Consider the following 24,425-nt stretch of genomic DNA (forward strand, 5'->3'; position numbering starts at 1 on the left):
AAGCTGCAACCCTCCTTCTCTTTGCCTTCTGAAATGTCGCTCGTTCGTTGGAATCCCTCCCGCTCGGTGCGCTGGATGTGCTGTAGAGCTGATTTTTCCATAGCCCTCCCATCCTCGACCTCGAAAAACGTTGTACATTTGGGAACTGGATTAAAGGACAGTAAAAAGCTGTAGTAAAAAAGTTTTATACCATTAATAAGCGGGAAGACTTTTACTCAAAACCTTGAGGCAATTTTTTTTTTTGGTTAGGTGCTTCCCGTTAAACAGCATCAAAATTGGAAGTGGAGGATGCGGGCATCGATCCCGCTACCTCTCGCATGCTAAGCGAGCGCTCTACCATTTGAGCTAATCCCCCTGTTGTTGTAGATCCCTTTTTCTCTTAGTAAGAAACTATAATCATGAAACTGCTCTGTTGTAAGGTTTTATATATATATATATAATTCAGAATTATGGTTTGGGTTTTGGCAAGTTTAGTTCCTTTTTGGAGATCTATAATTAAACTGCTCCAATTGGCAAAAAAAGAATATATTTGGAGTCTGGAGGGAGTAACACAAATATTTCTCAAGTAAATGAGCCCAAACTCTACATTTAGGAAAAACTAGACAAGGCTGCACACTTCAGGTATCCAAGCAAGTAACTGCTAGAGCTCAAACTGTAAGACTACTTGCACCCAGAAAACCACAAAAGTAATGATCTGTGACAAAAAGATTGCACTTTGTGCACTGTTAGGGCTACAATAGCTGACCTGCAAACCAGCTGAATAATTACTAGATGGCAGCAAAACAATATAGAAAAGTGGTGCCATCCATCATTCATCCAGATTCCTGCAGCTCATACATAGCACAGTAGCTATTTTCTGCTAGAATTGGGAGACGGATGGGACCAAGGTGCTCAGACTAAAGAAAAAAATAGTCCAACCTATCAAAAGCAATATTGTAAAAAATAGATTAGGATAGGAATGCAAGTTAAAATAGGCAGGAAAGTGGAAAGGCAACACCTATCCACTCTAGTCTAGATGAGTACAAATTAGTGAAACCAGATGGATTACATTCCAGAGTGCTGAAGGAGCTGGCAGATGTGATCTTGCAACTACTGACCCATAGATCCTGGAGCACCAGGAAACTACCAAAGGACTGGAAAAGAACTTGATGTGGTTCCTATCTTCAAAAAAGGGAAAAAAAGATAATCCAAGAAACTACAGACCAATCAGTCTGACATCAATACCTGGAAAAGTTAACCAAGCAACAGATCTGTAAATACCTAGAAACAAGCAAAGCTATTATAGAAGCCAGCATGGGTTTGTCAAAAACAGATCAGACAGGCGAACCTCATTGCATTCTTTGACAAAACGAGTAAATTATTGAACCAGTGAAATGTTCTGGACATTGTGTACTTGGACTTCAATAAGACATTTACAGGGTAGACCATAACCTATTTTTTGGTAAGATAAAAAAAATATGGGATAGACAGCATCAACACCAGATAATTGTAATTGGCTAATCAACCAGACTCAACATGTAATCCTCAAAGGAACTACATCTGCCTGGAAGGAAGCATGCAGTGGCGTTCTCCAAGGTCTTAGCCCAAATGATTTAGATGAGGGGAGAGAAGGGGAACTCATCAAATTTGTACACAACACCAAGCTTGGGGGGTGGGGTATAGCCAAAGGTAGACTCAAGATCCAGAAGGATCTTGACAAACTTGGACACTGGGCTCTATCCAACAAAATGTAATTCAGTGGTGAGAAATGTAAGTTTTTAGGCAAGAAAAACCAAATGCACAGTATAGAGAAAGTGGTACCTGATTTAAGAGCAAACTGCGAGAGGGTTCTAAAAGTCCTTGTGGACAACCTTTTTAAGTATCAGCCAGCAATGTACTGCAGCAGCCAAAAAAGCCAATGCAGTCCTAGGCTGCATCCAGAGGGGAATAGTATCAAGATCATTTGAATACCACTTTATATTACTTTGGCAAGACCACACTTGGAATAGTACATCCAGTTCTGGTCTCGACAATACAGAAAAGATGTTGAGCCGCTGGGAGAAGTCCAGAGAAGAGCAACAAATATGATTTAGTGAGTGGAGGCTAAAATAATATAATTAATTGTAGGAAGAGGGTATGTCTAGTCTACAGAGGACAAGGAGCGACAATAGCAGTTTTCCAATATTTGAGGGACTGTCACAGAGAAGAGAGGTCAACTTACTCTCCAAAACATCTGAGGGCAGAAGTAATGGATGGAGACTTATCAAGGAAAGTTCCAACCCATAACTAATAGGAAATTTCCTTGTCAGTGAGAACAATTAATCAGTGGAACAGCTTGCCTCCACATGTGGGTGATCCATCACTGGAGATTTTAAAGAAAAGATTGGACAGCCATTTGTCCTGAATGGTATAGTCTCCTGCCTGAGCAGGCGCTAGGACTAGAAGACATCTAAGGTACCTTCCAGTGGTATTATTCTGTTAAAGCAGGGGTGTCAAACTGGCGAGGCTGAATGCATCACATGCAGGTCACGGCCACCCCAGCTCCATGAAGGGAAAAAATGTGATATATCATGATGGTAATGTGACGCCATGAGTTTGACACCTGTGTGTTAAAGGTTCTAAAAATGCACAACAATATTTGGATTCTCATGCACATGGATGCTACTGCAGGTCTCTCTTCCTCCAGCAAGGACAGCATTAAGATTTTTTTCCCTGTAAAATGTAAATTGACATAGCTCTGCAGAAAAGGGAGGAGTAATTAATGGCCAAAGGCCATGTCATCACTAGTAAAATAATGCCATGCTCCAACTATAATGTTGAAGGACTGGATTATCCAAGAGAACATCCTAAAGAAAGAACAAGCTGGTTTTAGATCAGGTAGACCAAATAGTTTCAGACTTAACTGAAAAAACGTGTATTTTGCTCCATGGGTCACTTTTATGCATCTTTATTAATTTCAAAGTGGCTTCTGGTTCAGTATAGCAGAGTTTATTATGGTCCAAGTTGAATAACTCAACAATTGCTAAACATTTTCTGCTGTTTATTGCTGCATGAGGGAGCTTCCTTGCAGATCAGGACAGATCTCCATTTAAAATACTGTATACTAGTTCCAACTCTGTTCAACTTCTATATTTTTGATCCAACACAATGCACATCTGTGATCCTAAATTGACAAAAAACATCTTCCAATTTTGCTATAAGGAGATGATGCTCTTGGTCTATTCTTAAGGCATGTCTGAAGAGCCATTCTCTTCTTTGGTTCAACATTGCCAAGAGGAACAGTTGATCAATTATCAAAAAACCTCAATATTCTTTTCTAAAAGACCCACAGCCCATAGGTGAACTATCAACAACTACATAATCGAGCACCTTCAAATATCTTGGGGTTGCATTTAAAGCAAGGCGAGTCACTCATGCAATTTATATTGCCTCTCTTACACAAGGAGTACCTCAGCCATTTTGTGATTTCATCATATGCTCAGTAGTTCTGTTGCCTGTTGTCATCAAACTTTTCCAGGCCAAAGCTCTAACCCAACTTCTATTTAGACCAACATTGGGCCAAATAGTAACTTCAGACCCACTAGAGATCATAGTCATGGTATACAAATTTAAATAATAAAATAAAATAAAAAAAATCATTCTTATCAAAATAGAAACTACAGCATGGATACCAACAATTAATTTCAATTAAACCTAACTTTTTTAGGTTGTTCCACCTCACTGTGCGATCATTTTCAATCCAGCAGGAAGGCGGCTCCCTAGCATTTTGCCGTCAACTCCCAGTTAATTTATGCACATTATATAAGGACCAGGCCAGAGAACCTATCACATGCCGCTTCCTGGTTAGGAATTATCCAGTTCTATGGGAGCCCATCTATATTTATTAGAGTCCTAGTATTTTATCTTTATGCATATCAACTTTTTTCTTTACCCCTTGAATGTGGATGGACCTTGGCAAGGACATTCTGCAATGCCCTTTTTTCTTGGGCTGATCATAGCCAGTACAACAAAAATTCCTATAACTAGCTGCTTGTGCCTTGTGTATGGAAGAAATAAAATGAATAACACATGTGCTTTATAGTTTTATCTAGCTCAATACCAAAATTGACCCTTTTCGTAAGAATGTCAAGGCAGTGAGAAATCTTAATATAAGACATTTCGAAAGGGGCAGATGGCATAGACAGACATGAAAACAAGTAATGTAACCAAATACGCTGTCCTTTATTGTACATGACAAGAGTCTCACACAATTGTCATGACCAAGTCCACCGTTATAAGCTTGCTGAGCTAAAGGGAGATATGTGCTGCACAGGACTCACTTTTACAATTGAAATATGAATGCACAACCAGCTTTTCTTTGTGCATCCCAGATATATGGTATTTGATTACAGCTCCAGTCAACATATTTAGACTAGAAATATACAATCAATTGATTCATGGGTCTCAGAAACCTTGGGGATTGTAGTCCCTAAAACACTAAATATAAATATACGAGCTGACATATTAAGTGTAGCTAAATAAAACCAAACAGTGTCTTTGCCTTGGTGGCATCACTTCTTTGTCCTGGTCTGGAGTATTTTGTGGAACACCACTCAGGGCTCAAAGGCTTTGGCCCTTCATCCAAAAAAGATGTGCTCCTCTGTTCTACATCCAGAGGATAACCAGTTCAGGAAAGGCTGAGATATACCAACTGGTAGGTAGGAGCAGCAGGCCAAAAAGAACCAATCTCTAGCTTATTATTTCCCCATTGCATACTTTCACACATACAGACATATCAAACCTCTGTTGAAAGAGGGCCAATGGCTCGTCAAGATATTTAGGGCAGAGTAGGGTGTATAGGGTGTATAGGATAGGTCCTACTTCAAAGCTAAAATGGCATTTCCAAGCCACTGATTTAGCTGAAGAGACTACAGCAAAACAAAGCATTGGGGAGGGAGGGACAAAATGCCACTCATAGACTTCCTGGGAGACTGACCTAGCTTATCCATCCCTTCTTTTTTTTTAGTTTCAACTAAGACCAGGAGGTGAGGAATATCTGGCCCTCAGCCTCCATACACCTCAGAATTCAGACCTGTTGAATGATTTACTGTACCTCACCCAGATTTCTTGCAATAAGTGGGCCTCTGGTGGCTCAACAGACTAAGACAGTCTGTTATTAACACAGCTGCTTGCAATTACTGCAAGTTCAAGTCCCACCAGGCCCAAGGTTGACTCAGCCTTCCATCCTTTATAAGGTAGGTAAAATGAGGACCCAGATAGTTGGGGGCAATAAGTTGACTTTGTATATAATATACAAATGGATGAAGACTATTGTTTAACACAGTGTAAGCTGCCCTGAGTCTTCGGAGAAGGGCGGGATATAAATGCAAAAAAAAAAAAAAGTCTTGTTTGGGAATGGGGATAGAGACACAAAGCCAGAAGTTAAGTGTTGTCAGAAGATAACAAGTGGCCCACCCATGTTCATCTCTAGGTCTACTACTAAAGTTTCATCCATTTCAGACTGCTACACATTCTCAGAGGAATGTGGCTTCCAAGAGAAGAAAAGCCCCACTCCCTCCACATCAGTAGATGTTTATTCCAAAGTGAAGTACCCATCCCAGTTTGCATAATCTGTTCCACAATTCAGTAAGGCAAACACATTTTGGGGGAAAGGCCAAGACCCTTTGCTTTTGGTATAAAGAAATTAACGTATTAATTGCTTTGAGAAGTGGTAATAGTACAACCTTGGGAAATGTACCAGAAATATCTCAGATCCAATAAAGATGGGAAGTAAACCAATAAGGTAGCATTCACTTTGAGAACCAGACTGCATGACTGGCTCAAAACTTCAGGGGGTACATTTATGATAAAAGCTAAGAATAAAAGGAAGAGCTCCATGCATAAAGTGGTAGGAAGTCACTGACCCAGCAACCAATTTATTTGAGATACTACTGAAAGAGGAAGTGCTTTTCCAAAATCATTGCTGGGCTACACCTTGCTCTCTTAAAGACTGTTATTACCACTGTAGCCTGGGGCAGTCATATCAAGGAAACAGCCTGCCAACAGCTGCCTGGAAGCTCAGCTGAGAACAAGCCTGACAGCACAGCAAATTGGGAGCTTGAAGACATCTGGTCTGGGAAGCTCTGGGCTTCTGCAACAAGTCAAAGTTGTGCCATTCTTTGTTTTGATGGTCAGACTAAAGAATAAGCAATTTGGTACATTCTGCTTTAGAGAGAGCAGTAGCCTAAACTTCATTTTCAGCTTCTGAGCCTAGGATCACTGCTAGTGCCTAGAGATGATGGAAACAGCCCAGTCCTTAATGGCCACAGTTGTATCCTGCAGGTATGTCCAAGAAGATTGGATGAGGTTGGTCAGATGAATTTTCAAGCAGGTCCAGGACCCTTCACCACTAAAAGAAGAAACAAAAAATGATTGGAGGCTACAGAGACACAGCATGAACCATTCAAAGAACTGAGATAACTGCTGATATTGACTTAACTGAAAGTGAAATTTAGATGCTCCATGAATTCCACAACCTGTATATTAGATTGCTGCAAGCATACAAAAACCATATATTTTAAGATAGAGATGGGGAGCCTCCCTCAGAAATGTACTTTGGTCCTGTCATCTTCTCAGTAGCAGATTTTGTTTCACAACCCCTCCTAAAAGAAGGCATGACTCAACCAAAATTACTATTTCCTATTGGAATGGCTGCAATTAAATTATGTTTCTACCATGTGCTTTCCTTAACTTCTGACATAATTCATATTCTTTTTATAATTGGAACAATGCTTCCACCTCTGCTTGGAACACAGCAAGCATGGCTTGTTCCCTCCTTAGGATGGAGAGTAAACCAGGGTCTCGCATTTCAGTTAATGACTATTTTTGGTAACTTTTTTTAGTATAAGCAGCCGATTCTTCAGTTATACTTTACAGTTTTTGGTTCATCCGGATCAAAGGAAAGGATAAAATAGCTCTAGTCTTTCTAAAGTCATTTTTAAATATTTTTTAAAATCACATCTTTAATATTTTTATAAATAATTCAAGATGGCATATCTAATATGTCTTCCTCTTATTTTCCCTACAACAACAATCCTGTAAAGTGAGTTGGGTCTGAGAGAGAATGACTAGCCCAAAGTCACCCAGCTGGCTTTCATGCCTAAAATGGAACTAAAAGTCAGTCTCCTAGTTTTTAGTCTGGTGCCTTAACTGCTAAACCAAACTGGCCCTCTAATAGTGATCTAAGTTTTGCCAGCTTAGCCAGAAGACATATCAAGTTCACTGCCAACCATCAAGAGAAAGAGCAATTTCTTTTTAACTAGCCTTAATGATGGTTAAAAGTAATTCCTTTTTAACTGGCCCTAATGCTAATTAAACCTGAAATCAGAAAATCCTTCATTTCTAAGAGCTATTCTGTACTATAATTAAAAGAAACATATTGTTACCTTAACCAGGATGGAGGGGCGTAGAGGGGTGGTAATCTGCAGACTTAGATGAAATTGGATTCCACCTCCCAACTGTTTTTACCATGGGCAATGTTGGTTAGGACTAATAAGAATTGAGAATTTAAGATTTGGAGGACTATAAATTCACCTCCTCTGCTAAACAAAGTGAGATTAGATGCCCACAAGCCAATATGGAATGTCTGTGTACCATCCTGATAAATTAGCAGGCCAGAAGCTCAATTTTACTAATCCATATGGCTGAACAGATTGGTGACACAGAGACAGAAAACAATGCAAAACTGTTTCTTTATGTTTATTTTGCACCATTTATTCCTCTCATGACAAGGAAATTCCTCTCATGACAATGCAAAGAAAAACTGAAGGCCACCTCTAATAATTGCCATTCCAGAGAATTAAAATCAGCCTCTGAGGCCCTGCCCACACATCTCCAAACTTTGCAAGCTCCTAGCCTTAGAAGCTAGGATACTTTAAATAATTAAACATGGGAATGCACAGGGTACCAGATTATTTTACTAAATCCACACTTTGTGTTCAAGTTCTGTAACAAGAAACTCATGAACCTGCGCACATTAAGTGCATTCAGAGTTCATTAGTCACCGTTATAGTGTAGCTATAATAAATCTGCTGTTTCTCCTCAACTGCCTTTTTTTCAGTGCTTCTTTTGGGATACATCGAGGATCTGCCTTGTGCATCACTAAGCAGATAGTCCTCTAATTGGGGATCCTCATAGTTCTCTTTCACCATATGCATACACACTTTAATATTCTTGTATTCCTATTTAGCTTTAGCAAACATATAACTAACCATGCCAAAGTGAATTAAATTCAGTTCTGCCCAGGGCCCAAAGATATGTAGACAGTGCATACTTGCAGAAAGCTAACCACATTTTCCAGATTCCGTCCAATGACATAGCAATGTAGTCCACAGCAGGCAGAAAGAAGTTTCGCATGAGGAATAGTAGTAATTCTCTGAGGTACTCAACAGCATGCAGCACAGAATCTGGCAGCTGTGTCTGAAGCTATGGAGAAAATAAAGATGCTCAGTTGAGCAGTTTACAGGATTGGCTACTAATCAACCAGCTCCTCACTGGCTTAACATGCTACTAAAATACTTATCACTTGATAAGTTTGAAAATGACCATGTGCCAAGTTCCTATTGTTCAACAGGCTGCTCAAAGGCCATTATTTAGATTGCTATGCCAATGACATAGAGCAACCAACCACAGATGGTTATTGTGTCCAATATCCCTCAGCGGTATAACAATAAAATATAAATCAACCACAACCTAATGTCCACAAGAAGTGCTATACTATAAATTCCATCATTTTCAGTTAATATTATCAGCGGCCAACACTTTGGGGACATCTAACAGAGAAAGATACCACATAACATGCAAGTTATCCCATCCAGAGAGAGAGGAGGGCAAAAACACCAACATTCCCTTTAAGACTTACATTGAAGAATGCTTACATTCCTTTGCAACATTCCCTTTGCAAAGGAATGTAAGCTTGAAAGGTTGTAACTCTTCCCTGTCAGGAATAGACATGACAATGGACTCTTCATTGCTGCCCCTGATGCTTCCTCCTTGTCTTCTGTGTGGTTTTTGCCGTTTTCCTTCCTAATTTTTGAAATCCTCCGTGCTTCTGGACATTAAAAACTCTACATTTCTCCCCTGTTCTCAACTCCTAATTTCCAACTTCTACCTAACAAAGCTTGGCTGCCCAGCCAAAAGCAGCAGCATTCTTACCCATTCACTGAGCCTAAGGAGGTTGATGCTGAGCCAGGCTAAATGAGCAGAGCACTTCCCAGAGATGTAGGTAGCAGTTTCATTTGTCTTGGTCCAGGCCAGCTCCAAATTGGGTCCGAGCACCGTTGCCACTTGGGAGTAGTAGATTGGTATATTTACTTCTAGCCAGCTGCAGGGAGAGAAGGGGGGGGATGGAATGAGGTTTTGCTTTGAAAAAGAAATTCCCTCAAAGGCGTCACCCAGCCAGATGGAATAATCTCTCAATTGTCTGTGATTCTGAATACAATTCTCTTCTGGATGCTCTTTTAAAGTGCTCCCTTTGCTAAAACAGCTAAAATGTATTACCAACCTGTATCCTTTTATAGAGAAATGGGAAACTTTGTCCCAGGCTTGCTCAGTTGCAGACAGGATGCCAGAAGAACGAAGGACCTGTGCAGAGGCAGAAGCTGCAAAACAAAACAAAACAATGGATGAAAGATTTTCATTACAGCGAAGCCCATGTATTTTTCAGCCTTATGGGGAGAAAAGAAGCACCATCTCACATGCCTCCAGAAACAAATCCTAACCTTGGAAGGAGCCATGAGTCTTGATATCATATGTCAGAAATCCAGCAGTAACTATAAGGAGGACTAAAATCAGCCATGGCCAACGAAACCCACTGGCTTTCATCTTGAGCAGCAGGTTCTAAAGAACAGAACCAAAAAAGCAGTGCTGAAAGCGGAATGAAGCAAATAAGCATCCATATAGGTTTGCTAACTTGTGCGCCATTCCATAAGCAAATAAATTACCTTGCACACAGCTCTACAAGCTGCTACATCCTGAACATTGTTTGGTCCTTTCATAGCCAGCTCTTCATTTATGACACTGAATGAATGAACTGTTTCCTGTAAAGATTTTCGCACCTAGGAAAGAAAAAGTCCGGTAAAGTAGAGAAGAAATCAGTCCTCCCTTTGCCTAGGGTTTATTTGCCTTTTATAATATTTATTTTTTATATTTTTTTTAATGTCTATTATTTTTATATCTGTTGCTTTCTTTGATTGTTGTGCAGCGCTCTGAGACACCTTTGGTGAGATGGGAGGCTATATAAATTTGATAAATAACAAACAAACAAACATGTATTTTCCTTAAAGCTCATCTGCATAAAGCAGGGGTCTCCAACCTTGGCAACTCTAAGCCTGGCGGACTTCAACTCCCAGAATCCCCCAGCCAGCAAAGCTGGGAGTTGAAGTCCGCCAGGCTTAAAGTTGCCAAGGTTGAAGACCCCTGGCATAAAGCTTTCAAGTTTCATCACTTCATTTGATCTTAGTGTCTCTGAGTCTTATTCACAAGTGGGCACAAACAGAACTCCTTCAGTTCAATCACAAACTAGAGAGAATGTATCTTTTCGTTTTCTAATCTGTTTTAGCCATACGTAAAACACCATACTAAATTTTAATATCTCAACAAATACTTCCTGGTATGTTAAAATAATAACTTTGTTTGCATTGAATCAATCTGCCCTTAACATACATACATACACATATACACACACACACACACATTCTTTTGATATTTATTACCCTTTTCTGACTTCGCTAACTCAAGTCTCCCATGAAAAACCTATTCCTTGGGGGAGTAGGGGAAGAGACACAAACCTTTTTGGTAGTGTTGCCCCAGGTCTCCAAAAAGTGATTCAGGAGCAAGCTGAAAAAACAAAGCAAAAATATTAACAGTGAGGTGTTTTAAAGAACTCTTGTCTCCTAAACTCAGATATTGGAACAGAAAAAGTGTGCAAATAGGGACGGCCCATTCACAACAGTATATGAAAAGGAAGAAATTGCTATGCATCTTAACAAATGATTAAGTCAGCTGGCAGTTGCTTAACATACAATTTGATTGGTTTTATCTTGATTAATTTTGATTTTGTCGCACAGTGTTAAATCAACCCACCGTATTAGTTTACATTGCAGTGTATTATCCTAATCCATTCAACAAGCAGATCTAACTGTATCATGAGAATATGATTACTGGATTTTCCTATCGCCTCCCTGCCTCCCTCCCCACTAAATGTGTGAATGATGATCCATTGTTTATTAGGGCAAATTAGCTTTATATCATACAAAATACAACATGGCTGAATTGCTCATGTGATCAAAGTAGCACTTTTTTCACTCTCACCTTGACTGTGGGAGGTGTTTGATGTATAGTTGTTTCCACACACTGAAACTGAGAGGATCAAGATTGAGGCACTCGGTCAAACAGTTCAGGAGCTGCAGAGGGCAAGTCAGAATAATTCTCAGAGGACTAAAGATTAGACACTGGACATTTCCAAACAGCAGTGATAGTGCAGTCATAATATTACAGGTTTCAAGACAGCAGATTTAATTTATCAAGTTGCTCCATGCTTTCCCCAGTCAACGGAAAAAATCTTCCCTGCCTTTGGGACATTGAAAAAGACATGGGTATCTTAATGTTACTTCTTGAAAGGGCTACCCTTAACATGGGAAGCCTCATGCATGCATCAGAGCTTCAAAGAGATATCTTCCCAAGTCTAACAGTTCCATACCAATGTCTGCCCCGAACTTAGGGGTGCAAAAAATACATTTGAATCAGGAGAACTCAGCTATGGAGTTTGTGCAGGCATCCTGCGATTTTTGCAGGCATCTCATTCTTACACATCCTCTCTGTTTCTTTCCTCTCTGTGGAAACAAAGGGAGCAAAGCACAGAACCATTTGGTTTTACCAGTGAAAGAAAACAGCCATAGCTTGAAAAGAACAGCAAATACTTCACACCAAGAAAAGATGCTTGCCCCATGAACATCTCGAATTAAAAGAACGACAGCCCTGAACTCTCAAGCCACAGCCACTTGAGTAAATAAAACAGTCCGGCTGGAACAACTTGACTTCATTTAAGGTTAAGAGTCATTGACTGAGATGGGTGGCCATAGAAATTGAATGGAACGAATGAATGAACGAATGAATGAATGAATGAATGAAACATTTCATATTATAAGCTTATCTTGAACCTCCCTGAGGTTCTTTCTGATTCAAAAGAGGGGATAACCATCTGTATGAATTTTAAAACCTGTAAAATCTACATTAATCATTTAATCAAATAATTTTTGATTAAAAATGAAAGCCAGTATAACATAGTAGTGAAGGTGTTTGAGCAGGGGACAGCAAGATTCACTCACATCTAAGAAAGCTTGCTGGGTGAATTTGGGCAAATCTCGCAACCTAACCTATTTTGCAGGGGGGAAAAATAGGGGAAACATTATGTTACCTTGAGCTCCTGGATGAAAGGTGGGCTATAAAAATAAAAATGAATTACATATTGTAGGCCAACTAAGACAGATATATCTTCAAAACCTTAAAAAGATGGGACTGGGGGACACTGTGCTGAAGCCAGGTTTCTCCTCTGTAAGTCAGCCTCCTCCTTTCCAGACTATGATGAGAGGAGACAAGGTTAACTCCTCAGACAGTCCGGTTAGAATAGTCCTGGACTCAGCCCTCCCTCCCTTATCAGCATCTATGTGAACCTGCTGGAGGTAAACTGCTTGTATGGGATAAGGTATCCCTTTTTGGTTTGAGCATAAGATGAACTCCCTGCCCTGGTGCTATCAGGATTTGAAAAGGAAAAAACAAACAAACACCACAAGTCCAGGCTTAATCCCAGCAGGATGAAATGGCTATTGATCTGGAAGGCCTTAAAACCTTTACTTTTACTTACAGAGTAAGGAAGATGATGTGGATTATTCTATTACTGGGGTTGATGAAAGGTGAAAAATATTTTAAGTTGCAACAAAACAGATAAAGAGTTCATAAGAAGTTCAGACAAAACATTTCCCTAACTCATTGAAGTATGAAAAGAGGGAGGAGGTACAACACAATCAGACTTGCAAGATTCTGTTATTGTAGCCAATATCAAGAAAAAATAGTTTTAGCTATCTTGTGGAATTGATTTCTTGGTCTGGCCTACCTAGAGAAGCCGACAAGAGAGCATATGGTGCTTTTCTGTTTATGATGTTTGCTTTGCTGTTGGACTGCTATCTTAAGAACCTTTTGGAATTATTTTTCTATTTGTTTTGGTTACTTTTTTATATTTTGCTGTTTTTGCTACTTTATTGCTCTGAACCACCCTGAGTTGATTTGAATGGGGTAATTACAAGAACTATTACTCAGGTAAAGAGGGCTGGTGTAAGTCCAACTTTCACCAAGCAGTGGTCCAAGATAATAAGGTTATTCCAGAGGGTTTCAACAGCAGAGTATTATTCCAAGTACAGCTGAAGAACAAAAGTATGTAACCAGCAAAACACGAGCGCAAAGATCAACTGTGTTTGGCCTAGAATCGTGGCTATTTTAAATCTAACACAGCATGTATGAGCTGCAACAGACAAACCAAGCTCAAAGTGGAATACTGAAATCGCCTTGCCTTAGTAACTTGGTTTGGTCAGCTCAGCTCAGCCAGGGAGTTTGCAAGGCAGAGAAGTAGCTACTTTAGAAGATACATTTCTATATTCATTATATTCCTTGTTCCTATTTTCAAGGTCACAGATTGCATAAGGCTGAGCTCTGACAAAATTTCTGGAACCGATAATGTCATTCATAGGGACTAAAATTAGATTGTCTCCATGCTCATTTACACTGCTGGATAGCATGCCAAAAGAAGCTCCCTCCATTCAAGCTATATCAGTTATTTCATCTATTACCAAATCACAAATAATTTTAGTTTTGTTCTTTCCTGATTTACCACAGATACACAAGCAGATCTAAACAATTAGGATTAGTTACTCAGATACAGTTGATAGAGAAGCAGGGTGATATCAAATGTTAGTAAAATACATTAATAGAACAAACATAATTGATTATCTAAATGATCAAGTCAACAATTCTGAACTTCCTAGTGAATATTCTGATTGGATTGGTTCTGCAGAAACAGCAGACTTCCTCTTTATAGGGCTCACTCTGTCATGGAAAAGATTGCCCCTTGTATGAAGAGACTTAACCCTGAAGGGTTTCAGTTTAACATGCTATTGTGCCCTAATTAATTGGGTGCCACTTTTTAATGCAGATTGTTGGCTAAATGTTGCAGCCCATTAAGGTGCTTAAGAACTATGTTTGTTCCTTCGATTCTGTCCCCATCCCAGCCTCACCTCTTTCTTCATGTCACGGGGACAGTTGGGCATCGTCCTGGAGAGGAAGGAAGGGAAATAAGTATGCAGGGAAGTTTCAGGATTACCGCCAAAGGCCAACACTTTCAGGCGGGGATATAATTGCCGAAGCTGCTCCTGCAGACTGAAGAAAAAAGCAAATTATATCAGTTCAACCATATCCCAAAATGAGAAAGGTGCATTTCTGCTACAGACATCTTCCAAAGATACCAGGAAGAAAAACCAGATAACAGGGGCTTAAGGATGTTATGATGACTCTTCATTTGTTGCACCTTCCCTCATTCATCAACCCTGCCAAAAAGTATTTTGTGCTCAACAATGGTGCAATCATTCCCTCACATGAAGGAACGTTGGAAAAATGACATGGCCTTCATTGTTCTAAGGGAATGTTTCTCAAACTTGGCAACTTTTAACAGGTGTGGACTTCAACTCCCAGTATTCCCTTAGCCAGCCATGTTAGCTGGGGAAATCCAGAAATACCCTTTTAAAGCTACAGAAATGGTGTTCAAAAGCAAGTGCTGGGGCACTGTGCTCCACTGTCTAAGGCATAGGAATACCTGTCAACAAACTGGCGCAAAAGAAACAAGGGCAGGAAAAGGAGGGAGAAGAAAACAGGCAGGTACTAAAGAACAAACTGAGTGACTGTTGCTTCCTTTGCACCCCATTTTTTTAAATCTATGTAAGAATAATGCAAGAAGAAACAAATGACTGTAAAAAGTACTGGGTTTGGTAGATTATAAAATCACCAGTAATATATTGTAAGTTATTGGCACCTGACAACTCCTTCCACCTTTGTGCTTGTAATATTTTGCAATTTAAAAAAACCTCTGAAGAATAATATGGAAAATTTGTGTGTGTCAAAAATTGAAGTGGGAATAATTCACCTTGCTATGGAAAAACTATCATAAAGAAAAAAACAGACACACGTGGCTGCAGAAAATGATGGGCGTGTGTCCTTTTTACTTTTTGTTACTTTTATTAATTACTTATTACTGCTGCATTTGTGCAAATATTGTGGCCTTTTTGCTTGTACTTCTACCTTACATTTACCATCTCCTCCTTTGGCTGTTTATCCACCAAAGGAACAACTTTCATTAAATAAACAATAAAACATATCTGGCTGGCTGGTGCAATACATGCCTGCTCCTATATAGGACAAATGTTGTCCTAACCCAGCAATTATTTGCCCCAGTCCCAATTTTTTCCCCCTGCCCCACTGTTATCCCAAAGTTCCTCCATCTATAGAAGAGGCATTCCACAGCAATATTTTCTGAGACAGGAGAGGTGGATTGATTGCATATGATTCTCCTTTTGGCTGACATACCTGGAGGATAAAGAGTTGTTGGGCATGAATGCAAAATCCAAAAGAGGGAAGAAGTCTTTGGGCCCTATCATCCCAAACCCTTTTGTCAAATTAGGATGTATCCTGCCAAAGAGAAAACATGGTTAGTCTGTCCTCAGATTCCTGGCTATCAGCGTCAAGTGAATCTCATTCCAAATTCTTCTTCCACATCTAAATTCTCTCATGATCAGAATTATTACCAACAACACATATACAGAAAGGCTTTAGTGCTCTGTAGATGAATTATCAGAGCTTTTAGTATCCTGGTTTCCCTCCTTTCGCATCACAAAGATTCACTTCTATATATGAAATCTATCCCAGCCCTCTTAGTACAGGAGTAAGATTTAACTCCCTATACAGCAAGAGATGACAACCATTTAAGCTGTGACAAAACACACAAAACATGGTGGAAAAAGGAACAAGAGGACCATAACTGATAAAAGCTCAAACACACATTATTTTAAATCTGTATCTGAGATTAAAAAAAGGAAAGGAAACATGAACTAACAGTTCTTCAGTTATTTTGCTGCTTGCGAAGCCTCTTGGAAAGTTAAACTGATTTCTGAATTATAGCCTAGCCCTTTAGGATTAAAAAACACCTGATAGCAAAGTCACAAATGTTTCCCAATAACAGCACTCCCCGTTACACATGAACTCACATCAGCAGCCGATCCAAGTAACTGATGGCATATGGAGAGAGAGATTTGATGCCCAGAACTGGAAGCATGATGCCAAGCCACACTAGGAAGAGAAGGGACATAACAGTACTTTTCGGGGGAGGGAGGGGGGGAAAGCATGCTGCACTCATAACTTTCCATTCCTCCATGAGGGAGTTCAGCACTGTCCACTGAAAACAGTGGGATGTGCCTAAGCAATTTCCCTCCCGGACATAGACTAATTCTGTTTCCAAAGACAGCTGCTTCATCCACATTCAGCAGGTTACTTGCCAAAGAAAGAGACTGAACATAAAGAGGGTCTTATCACCAACACTGACATTCTCTAAATTCCACTGAAGATATTACCTAGCCTGGTAATGAAATGTTCAGAAACCAACCTACAAGCTCAGAGAACGAACCTCCACTCTCAGGGTCTTATCACTTGCCGGGAACAACTTTGCTCTTCCCGCTTCTCCTGCTGGGCGTAAGGCTCCCCTAAGAACATAGGCAAGCATAATTCTGCCTTTAAACAACTGTTACTGTGGTACCAACTTTTTCCCTGTTTTTTCCCTGTGAAAGCTGAAAGTGGAGCATAGCGCTATTTCAGCATAGGCACCTGAAGTACCTATTTTTGAAGGAGTTAGCACAGGGATGAGACTCAGCTGGTCAAAGTTAGGGCACACTCAAAACTTTCCCACAATTTATTCTAACGTATGAGAAACTTTAATAGGATTGTTCCACTCAAATGTGTGGGAAGATATTTATGAACATGAAGAATGTTCATAAGGAAGACTTTGGAGGACTATAAACTCAGCTATTTGATTCCTTATCAGATACTGCTCTTACAAAAACAAGTTTAGCTAGTTTGAAAAACTTTTTTACTTTACTCTGAATTAAGCATGCAAAATTCTTCGTTTCATTCCCAGACTCTTTTTGAATGGTCAGTTTTGCTTTTTATTATTTCGGTTGACATTAAGTACTTTTAAAAAAATGTGTAGGCAAGCAAGATTTTCATAATACATAAATGCAAGTGATAAAATAATGGCATATGAAAAATATTAATTTTAAAGGCTGCCTTGAATTTCAGGGCATTAAAAAGCAAACATTCCCAATGAACATAAAAATCCTGTTGTTCTCACCTTTAAGCCCTTCTGTAAGGTCAGCAAAACCAGCTTGTCCCAAGGCCCACATAATGGTGAGACATTTGGCTGGTCGATTCTGGTGGGATCTCAACAGTTCAAGATACTGAAACAGAAAAGGCAAAGGCAGATTAATGTAACGTTCGTAGCAAGAAAGTATGCAAAGCATTCTGCCTCACAGGGCTCCTTGCTAAATGGTCTCATCCAACATGGCACCTCAGACATAAAATGGTTAATCCATCTGGCATTCCATGGACCACAGTGCAATTAGTCTTCCAATATTCAATTTTACAGAGATGATCTTGAATATTACTCACAACTGCTTTTTAGAAGAGTAGACCCCCTGTCAACTTACCTTGCTCAAGTTTGCTGTAGCAACTTTAGGTTTGTCCAGTAATATAGCCTGTATGCAGATCCTATAGCTGTGCAGTGACTCCCCTGAAAGGTAAGGCAATTTGGTCACTGCCACATAGGATATATTACAGTAACTTGGAGATCGAGTCCTTACAGCCCATGCCGAGCCTTGCAGAAAAAAATCTGTCTGAATTTGGGGTGTGAATCTTGCTTTCCTAACATGTGAAATGTGCTGTTTCTGCCATCACTCTTCCTCCATTAATTTGTCATAACCATAAATAAGAGTGAAATCTTACTTAACAGAATAACAGAGTTGGAAGGGACCTTGGAGGTCTTCTAGTCCAACCTCCTGCTCAACCAGAAGACCTATACCATTTCAGACAATGGTTGTCCAATCTCCTCTTTAAAACCTCCAGTGATGAAGCATCAACAATTTCTGAAGGTAAGCTGTTCCACTGATTGTTTTTACTGTCAGAAAATCTCTCCTTATTTCTAGGTTAATTCTCTCCTTGATTAGTTTCCGTCCCTTGCTTCTTGTCCTACCTTCAGGTGCTTTGGAAAATAGTTTGACTCCCTCTTCTTTGTGGCAGCCCCTCCAATACCGGAACATTGCTACCATGTCATGCCTAGTCCTTCTTTTCATTAAACTAGACATATATTTTAGCCTCCAATCCCCTAATAATCTTTGCTGCTCTTCTCTGTACTTTTTAGAGTCTCAATATATTCTATGTATTGTGACGACCAAAACTGGATGCAATTCCAAGTGTGGTCTTACCAAGGCATTATAAAACAGTACTAATACTTCACATGATCTTGATTCTACCCCTCTATTAATGCAGCCTAGGACTGTGTTAGCTTTTTTTGGCAGTGTTGTGTCTCGTCCAATCTCACCTCAGCGGGGGTCTTCTTATCTGCTTCCGAACATGGAAGAAGAAATACCTCCAGCCCCCAGCTCTGGCTCCATGCCCAGGCAAACGGAGCAACTAGACCCCTCCCCCTCCTCCACAGCATGTGAGCCTGAGGAAGGTTTATTATCAACAGCTGCCGACTGGAGTGACCCTCGCGTCAGAAGACTTGATAGGCGGAGGCAACAGAAGGAAGGGAGGGGCAGGCCTGGATAAGTGCTGAGTCATGGAGCCACACCCCATGGCCTATATAAAGGATCTGCTTTCTGGCATTCTCTGAGTCAGGCAAAGTCTAAACATATCTTGCTGAAGTCACTTTCTGGTCTCCTGCCTGCCTTGAGGACTTTGCTAGGACTTTGGCAGAGCTGCAGAGGCACACCTGATTCGGATTTCCCTGACCCGGCCGTCAGCGGAGGAGTGGGACACAACAGGCAGCTGCAGTACACTGCTGGCTGATATTTAAATGACTGTCCACTAGGCACCTCCTATTCTATACCATAATATAGAATATTGGTTGTTCTTACCTAAGTGTAAAAACGTACTTTTCTCACCACTGAATTTTATTTTGTTATAGGGCCCAGTGTTCAAGCCCGTCAATGTCCTTCTGGATCTTGAGCCTATCTTCTGGATTGTTGGTTGTTCCCACCAGCTTGGTGTCATCTGCAAATTTGCTGAGTTCCCCCCAGCCTTGAGGTTGACCATGCAAGCATTGCAAGGCGCTGTGAAAGAAACTCTATGGCACTGTGACATCCAGCCAAGGGAACTAGACATTGCAGCTGCTGACAGAACCTGCCAGCAAGCCATGTGCTTCACTACCTTTGAAGACAGGTGTTGCCAAAAAGTCAGAAAAAACCCTGATCAGCATTACAGAATAATACCTACAGTTACTACAAAAATGGATTTCCAGTGCTGCTACTGGGCTAGAGTTAGAACTTCCAGATTGGGACTGCAGAGCCATCCCTATGTCCACAGATGAACCACATGACAGCATGTCTTCTTCGAATCTGAAGGACTGCCATACATGTCATGGTGGAAATTTACATTATTTTTGTAATGGCATTTAAAATAAAAGAATGTAAATGATGTCATTTGCACAACAATTTTAGCAAATTTCATTTCCATATTATTAATCAAATGACAAAATTATAAATTTACTGTGTTATCATACCATTACCTAGTTATGTAAACTGAAGCAAATGACATCATTTGAAAAATGATGTCGTTACAGAAATGATGTAAATGGCTGCAGATTTCATAAAATCAAGGTTTAATCATCTTGGCTGAACTTCTTCAAATGCAGCATATGCTTATCATTTGGTGAGATGTGCAGACAGAAATTTGATCCACAGTATTCACTAAATGATCATCCTTTAAACTAAGGGTTGTCTGTGCTCTTTCCACCTCCATTAATTCTTTGTTAGGAAGTTAACTTTATGTTTCTATTTCTTTTACAACTGATTTTCAAAATGCAAAGTTCTTGAAGAAATGACCTGCCTGCCATTAGCTACATGTAAAAGAAACCATCATCCTGTTCTTAATCTTGCTTAGTGACCTCGGCCTACATGGCAGAAGGTTTGATTCCAAGATATATTAGCTGATCCATACGTTACTCTTATCTTACCAGGAGTTTTGTCCAACTCTTGCAACATCGTGTAAATACAATGGTCAAAGAAAAGCTCCAGGACACCCCCAGCTTTCAATAGTAGAGACTTGATAATGCTCCTTAATTCTTTATTCACCAGACAATAGGGATAGTCTGCAGCCAAAAATATAAATAGCAAGATCAAGATTTTAGTCAGCATCCTTGGTCAGAGCACTGATACCACAACATTTCCACACATCTGCTTAAAACAAGCATCCGAGGTGGGGTACTTCTGAAAAAGAGCACCACATCCCTGGGCATGCTAGGATGTTATAATACAGATTATTACAGTAGAACCTGTGAGCATAGTTGCTACTTCAGCAGGATCATATCACAAGTCAAGGAAAGAGGCCTAAAGGAAAGTTGTGCAATATTTTCACTTCAAAGACAAAAGAGGTTCAATTACAGCAGATGCCCTAGGCCTGTGACGGCGAACCTATGGCATGAGAGCCACAGGTGGCACGCAGAGCCATATCGGTGGGCACGCGAACTCAGCTTCAGTGCACATGCACGCACCGACCACCTAATTCTTAGGCCTTTAGGACCTACCGGAAGTCACCAATCAGGCCATTTCTGGCCTCAGGAGGGCCTCCGGGGGGTGGGGAAGGTCGTTTCTGCTCTCCCCAGACTCCTAGAAAGACTCTGGAGCCTGCGGAGAGCGAAAAACAGGCCTACCTTGCCCATCGTGCCATCACGTAACAAAAGCAGGGGGAGTGTGGATGGGTCATGCACGCATGCGTGGGGGGGCAGGGCACACAGAATTATGTGTGTGGGGACACGTGTGCGTGACCACCACCACCCGTGCCCCCCCCCCACTTTTGGTCTGTGATGGCAAAAAGGTTAGCCATCACTGCCCTAGCCCCTAAAATAATGTATCTGTGAGGCCTCTTCCAAATTAAAACTGCTGGTATGCACTCTGAAAGTGCTTCCATTTAATTTCACTTTTTTCCTCTTTGAAGGTAATTCCTCCTGGGTTTTTTGGGGGTAAGGCTGGCACTCAGGCTGCCCAGAGTGGGCATGCAGATTTATCATTGGAACCACATGAAACAGCCCCAGGAACAGCCGCTCTTGAAAGAAAGTAAAACCAGGCAAAAATGCCTTGATCCTGGCCAAGTCACCTTGCGTAGTGCTCAAAGGCAGGTTTGAGGCCATTGCATGAGCTGTTGCTGCCAGTGCAAAGACCACTAACATATCCAGGGTTTTGATCTCAGATATCACAGCCCCAGCAGTTCATCCTAAACAGCACATATCTAGGCAGAGTGAACCAAGTGGCATTCCCCCACCCAACTCCCCTTTCCTCTGCAACTTGAAAACCTCTGTGTTCCACTTTTCTCTGTATACCTCTGGGCAAAATAATTCAATTGCAAGTATACTAAGGCATTAACTATTATGGCCAGGCTGTCCTTTTAAGAGCTGGAGAGCCAAACAAAGCTGATGAAAGATAATTCTATATGGCCTAAAGTAATCTGACTGAATAAAGGAATAGCTGCTGTTTCCCAGAAGGGGCAACCTCAAGTAGAACAATTTAAATGGCTACCTCTATACATGCATGCTTATTCTAGTAACAGTATTCCCATTCTTGAATGAGAGCAACATTATTCCCTTGGTGCTACCAACCATGAGGGTGCTGACTGAGGGTGGGCTCACTCTTCATGGCCTGCAGCTTGTAGTTCAAATATCCAGCTAGATCTTTGACCCACACTGAAGGGTTCTCTGGGAACAAGTTCAAGCTTTTATCAAGCTCTCTCTGGAGTTCTGATAAATCCAGCTAGAAATAAAAAAAAGGTACAGTGAAGAATTGGAAAGGTGAGAACTGTCAACTTAATCTCAGTCTCATTTGCAGATGGGATGGGAGCTAAAATTATAATGCAAACTGGCATCAATTAGAACTGCTTTATGGAATGAGAACTATATGTGACCTTTGAATATTATCGGGAGGTGATAATAAAAAAAAGTCAGGGCAAGAAAAAAAACTAAACTTAACTCTACTTGTCATATTTATACTGCAGCCCATCTCACAAACAACTGACTCTGGGTGAAGTACAACAAAGCTAAAAAATATTTACAATATTATTAAAAGCTGAATTATACAAGCATAAAGCCAAAAGAAAAAGAATTGGGAAAAGAACAATTTATGTATACATTATTATAACAAGATTAATTATGATTTCCTTTCATGTGATTAGTAATAATATTCTTTGGTCCTAATTATACATAACAGGTTGGTATCAACTTTTCGAACAGCTGTGGGGCATGCAGGCGATACAGCACTTAAATATGTAACCTACTCCAGGGAGAAAGAAGGGGAGTCTAAAGCCTGAGTGAATTAGAGGCTGGATTCTTCTGAAAACAAGATAAATACACACAATGTTAAAGTTTTCCTAAAGGAATAACATTTGTCTGAGAAAGAAAAGTCACTACAAAGTCCTTTTGCAATTCTTGCTACCCTGAGCTGGAATACAGTACTGGTAACCATACTGGTAACTCCAGCTAACAATTTACGACCTTCCCTCTGCAGAAAAAGAACAATGTTAAGTTCAACTTAATTTGCACAACAAATTATTGCATTCAATAATTCTTGGGTCAACTACTGTTGTTTCTACCGTACAGTTGCAATTAAAGACTTGTAGATAATAACATTACTAGATAAAGAATAAACTTTCAGTACATTGCCTTCTCTGTTTCAGAAGTAGCCTCTAATTTGCAATATAATACAAACATACAAAAGAGACAATTTTTGGAAAAATGACACTGACTGCTTTCAATGCATCCTCCAGAGTCCGGTTTTTGATTTGCTTGTTCTGTCCACTATCTCCAGCTGTCCCTTTCTTAGCATTTTTTCCAAGGTTTTGCTTTTTCTGCTGCTGGCGTGCAGGTGGTGGAGGCACCTGTTCTTTATTCTGCTTCTTTGTTGATTTCTCAAAGCCAAGTTCAAAGAGAGTTTCTGAAGTGGCAAGTGGAACTATGAGAACAGAAGAGAGACATGTGAAGCCTGACTACTGAAATGGCCTGTGTTGATACAACATATTTAACAGTTACAGAATTAACCCACTTTCTAGATTTACACACTATACATTTTAAAAAATGGCTTAGCCATAAACTAAGCCACAAAGTGGGACCTAACGTTAACTAACTTTGTATGTAATTGAAATACTTTTCTCCAGTGACTATCTAATTTGTTAAATGCATTATGTACATGGCTAAAAAATAAAATTGCATAAAATAAATTTGCATCATTAAAAGACCCCGATTTTGAAAAAGTGCTTTTGTTACAGAGCAATGTTTCTTCCTGTATAATTAACACACTTTTATAGATCCCAGAATATCTCAGCATTGGGCTCAACAGTAGAAAGAACAAATCTGTAGAAAAAACAAATCTGTAAAAAGTATAGCCCATTTTAAACAGAGGGGAAATGCTTCTGAACATCCAACTAAAGACCCCATGTTTCAGAATCATGTGCCATCAAGCCCCCACACTATGAGAGGGGAGGACAGTGTAACAGTCACTTGCAAGGGTCTCTCTACATCTCCTCTGGCTTTCCTGCCTTTCCAGGCCTGCCGTCCGCTGGGTGGCAGGGAATTTGTTCCAGGGCTAGGTTTAAACCCCCAAAGCAGAGCCACGGGAAAAGCATAACGTGGCCAGATTCCTTCCTTCCTTCCTCTCTCTTGCACGCTAGGCTACCGCTGCATATGGAGGCTCAGCTGTGTGTCTGTGCTCCTCACTCACTGGGCGAGGCCAGACCGCGTCCTCCGTTGGCGTCTCCAAGCGCCTTTCGCCCCATAGAGCCGCCACCGCCGCCACCGGCCGCTCCCCTGCGGGAAGGCTTCCGCACCACTTCCCAACGTGCCGTCGCAGCCATCAGCCTTCCCTGGCGCGCTTCCTACGCCTTCGCCTCCTTCGACCATAGAGGCGCGCCCGCGGGAGGAAAAAAGACGGACCCGCGCGCTTTCCCTCGTTCGCGGAATGACGGCCCGCCCCCTTCGGCTTCCAGGCCACGCTCATTGGCCGAGACGCCCCTTCCGCGCGACTCCGCGGCGAACGTTGCTTCTGCCACGTCCTAAAGCT

At 40.7% G+C, this 24,425-nt stretch overlaps 1 protein-coding gene and 1 non-coding gene across 3 annotated transcripts; both read right to left on the minus strand.

Moving 5' to 3' along the window:
- Positions 1 to 282: 282 nt before the first annotated feature.
- Positions 283 to 355, minus strand: TRNAA-AGC (transfer RNA alanine (anticodon AGC)). The gene has a single exon. It is a non-coding gene; the product is annotated as a tRNA-Ala (tRNA).
- A 5,509-nt stretch (positions 356 to 5,864) lies between these two features.
- TMEM214 (transmembrane protein 214) lies at positions 5,865 to 24,327 on the minus strand. Of its 2 annotated transcripts, none has more exons than XM_058164686.1 (17): positions 24,087 to 24,327; positions 23,116 to 23,321; positions 21,977 to 22,127; positions 20,339 to 20,473; positions 17,814 to 17,896; positions 17,459 to 17,564; positions 16,323 to 16,404; positions 15,646 to 15,747; positions 14,304 to 14,445; positions 11,329 to 11,420; positions 10,806 to 10,854; positions 9,960 to 10,073; positions 9,738 to 9,855; positions 9,521 to 9,617; positions 9,172 to 9,340; positions 8,291 to 8,442; positions 5,865 to 6,367 (listed from the first exon to the last, which is right to left on the minus strand). In XM_058164686.1, exons 1-17 carry the CDS (start codon positions 24,217 to 24,219, stop codon positions 6,241 to 6,243), a joined length of 2,058 nt encoding a protein of 685 aa, XP_058020669.1. In that variant the 5' UTR covers positions 24,220 to 24,327; the 3' UTR covers positions 5,865 to 6,240. The 2 variants fall into 2 exon arrangements, with proteins under 2 accessions (XP_058020669.1, XP_058020670.1); XM_058164687.1 differs by having other exon boundaries at positions 24,193 to 24,322.
- Positions 24,328 to 24,425: the final 98 nt, after the last annotated feature.

The sequence above is a fragment of the Ahaetulla prasina genome, chromosome 1, assembly GCF_028640845.1.
Source record: "Ahaetulla prasina isolate Xishuangbanna chromosome 1, ASM2864084v1, whole genome shotgun sequence".
NCBI classification, from domain to species: domain Eukaryota; kingdom Metazoa; phylum Chordata; class Lepidosauria; order Squamata; family Colubridae; genus Ahaetulla; species Ahaetulla prasina.

Coding starts and splice junctions, on each gene's coding strand:
- TMEM214 (XM_058164686.1), bottom strand. CDS start 24,219: ATGGCTGCGACGGCACGTTGGGAAGTGGTGCGGAAGCCTTCCCGCAGG. Junction 10,074..10,805: donor GGGGCAACACTACCAAAAAG/GTTTGTGTCTCT, acceptor TTTCTTTCCTAG/GTGCGAAAATCTTTACAGGA. Junction 9,341..9,520: donor TTCTCTATAAAAGGATACAG/GTTGGTAATACA, acceptor CTCTCCCTGCAG/CTGGCTAGAAGTAAATATAC.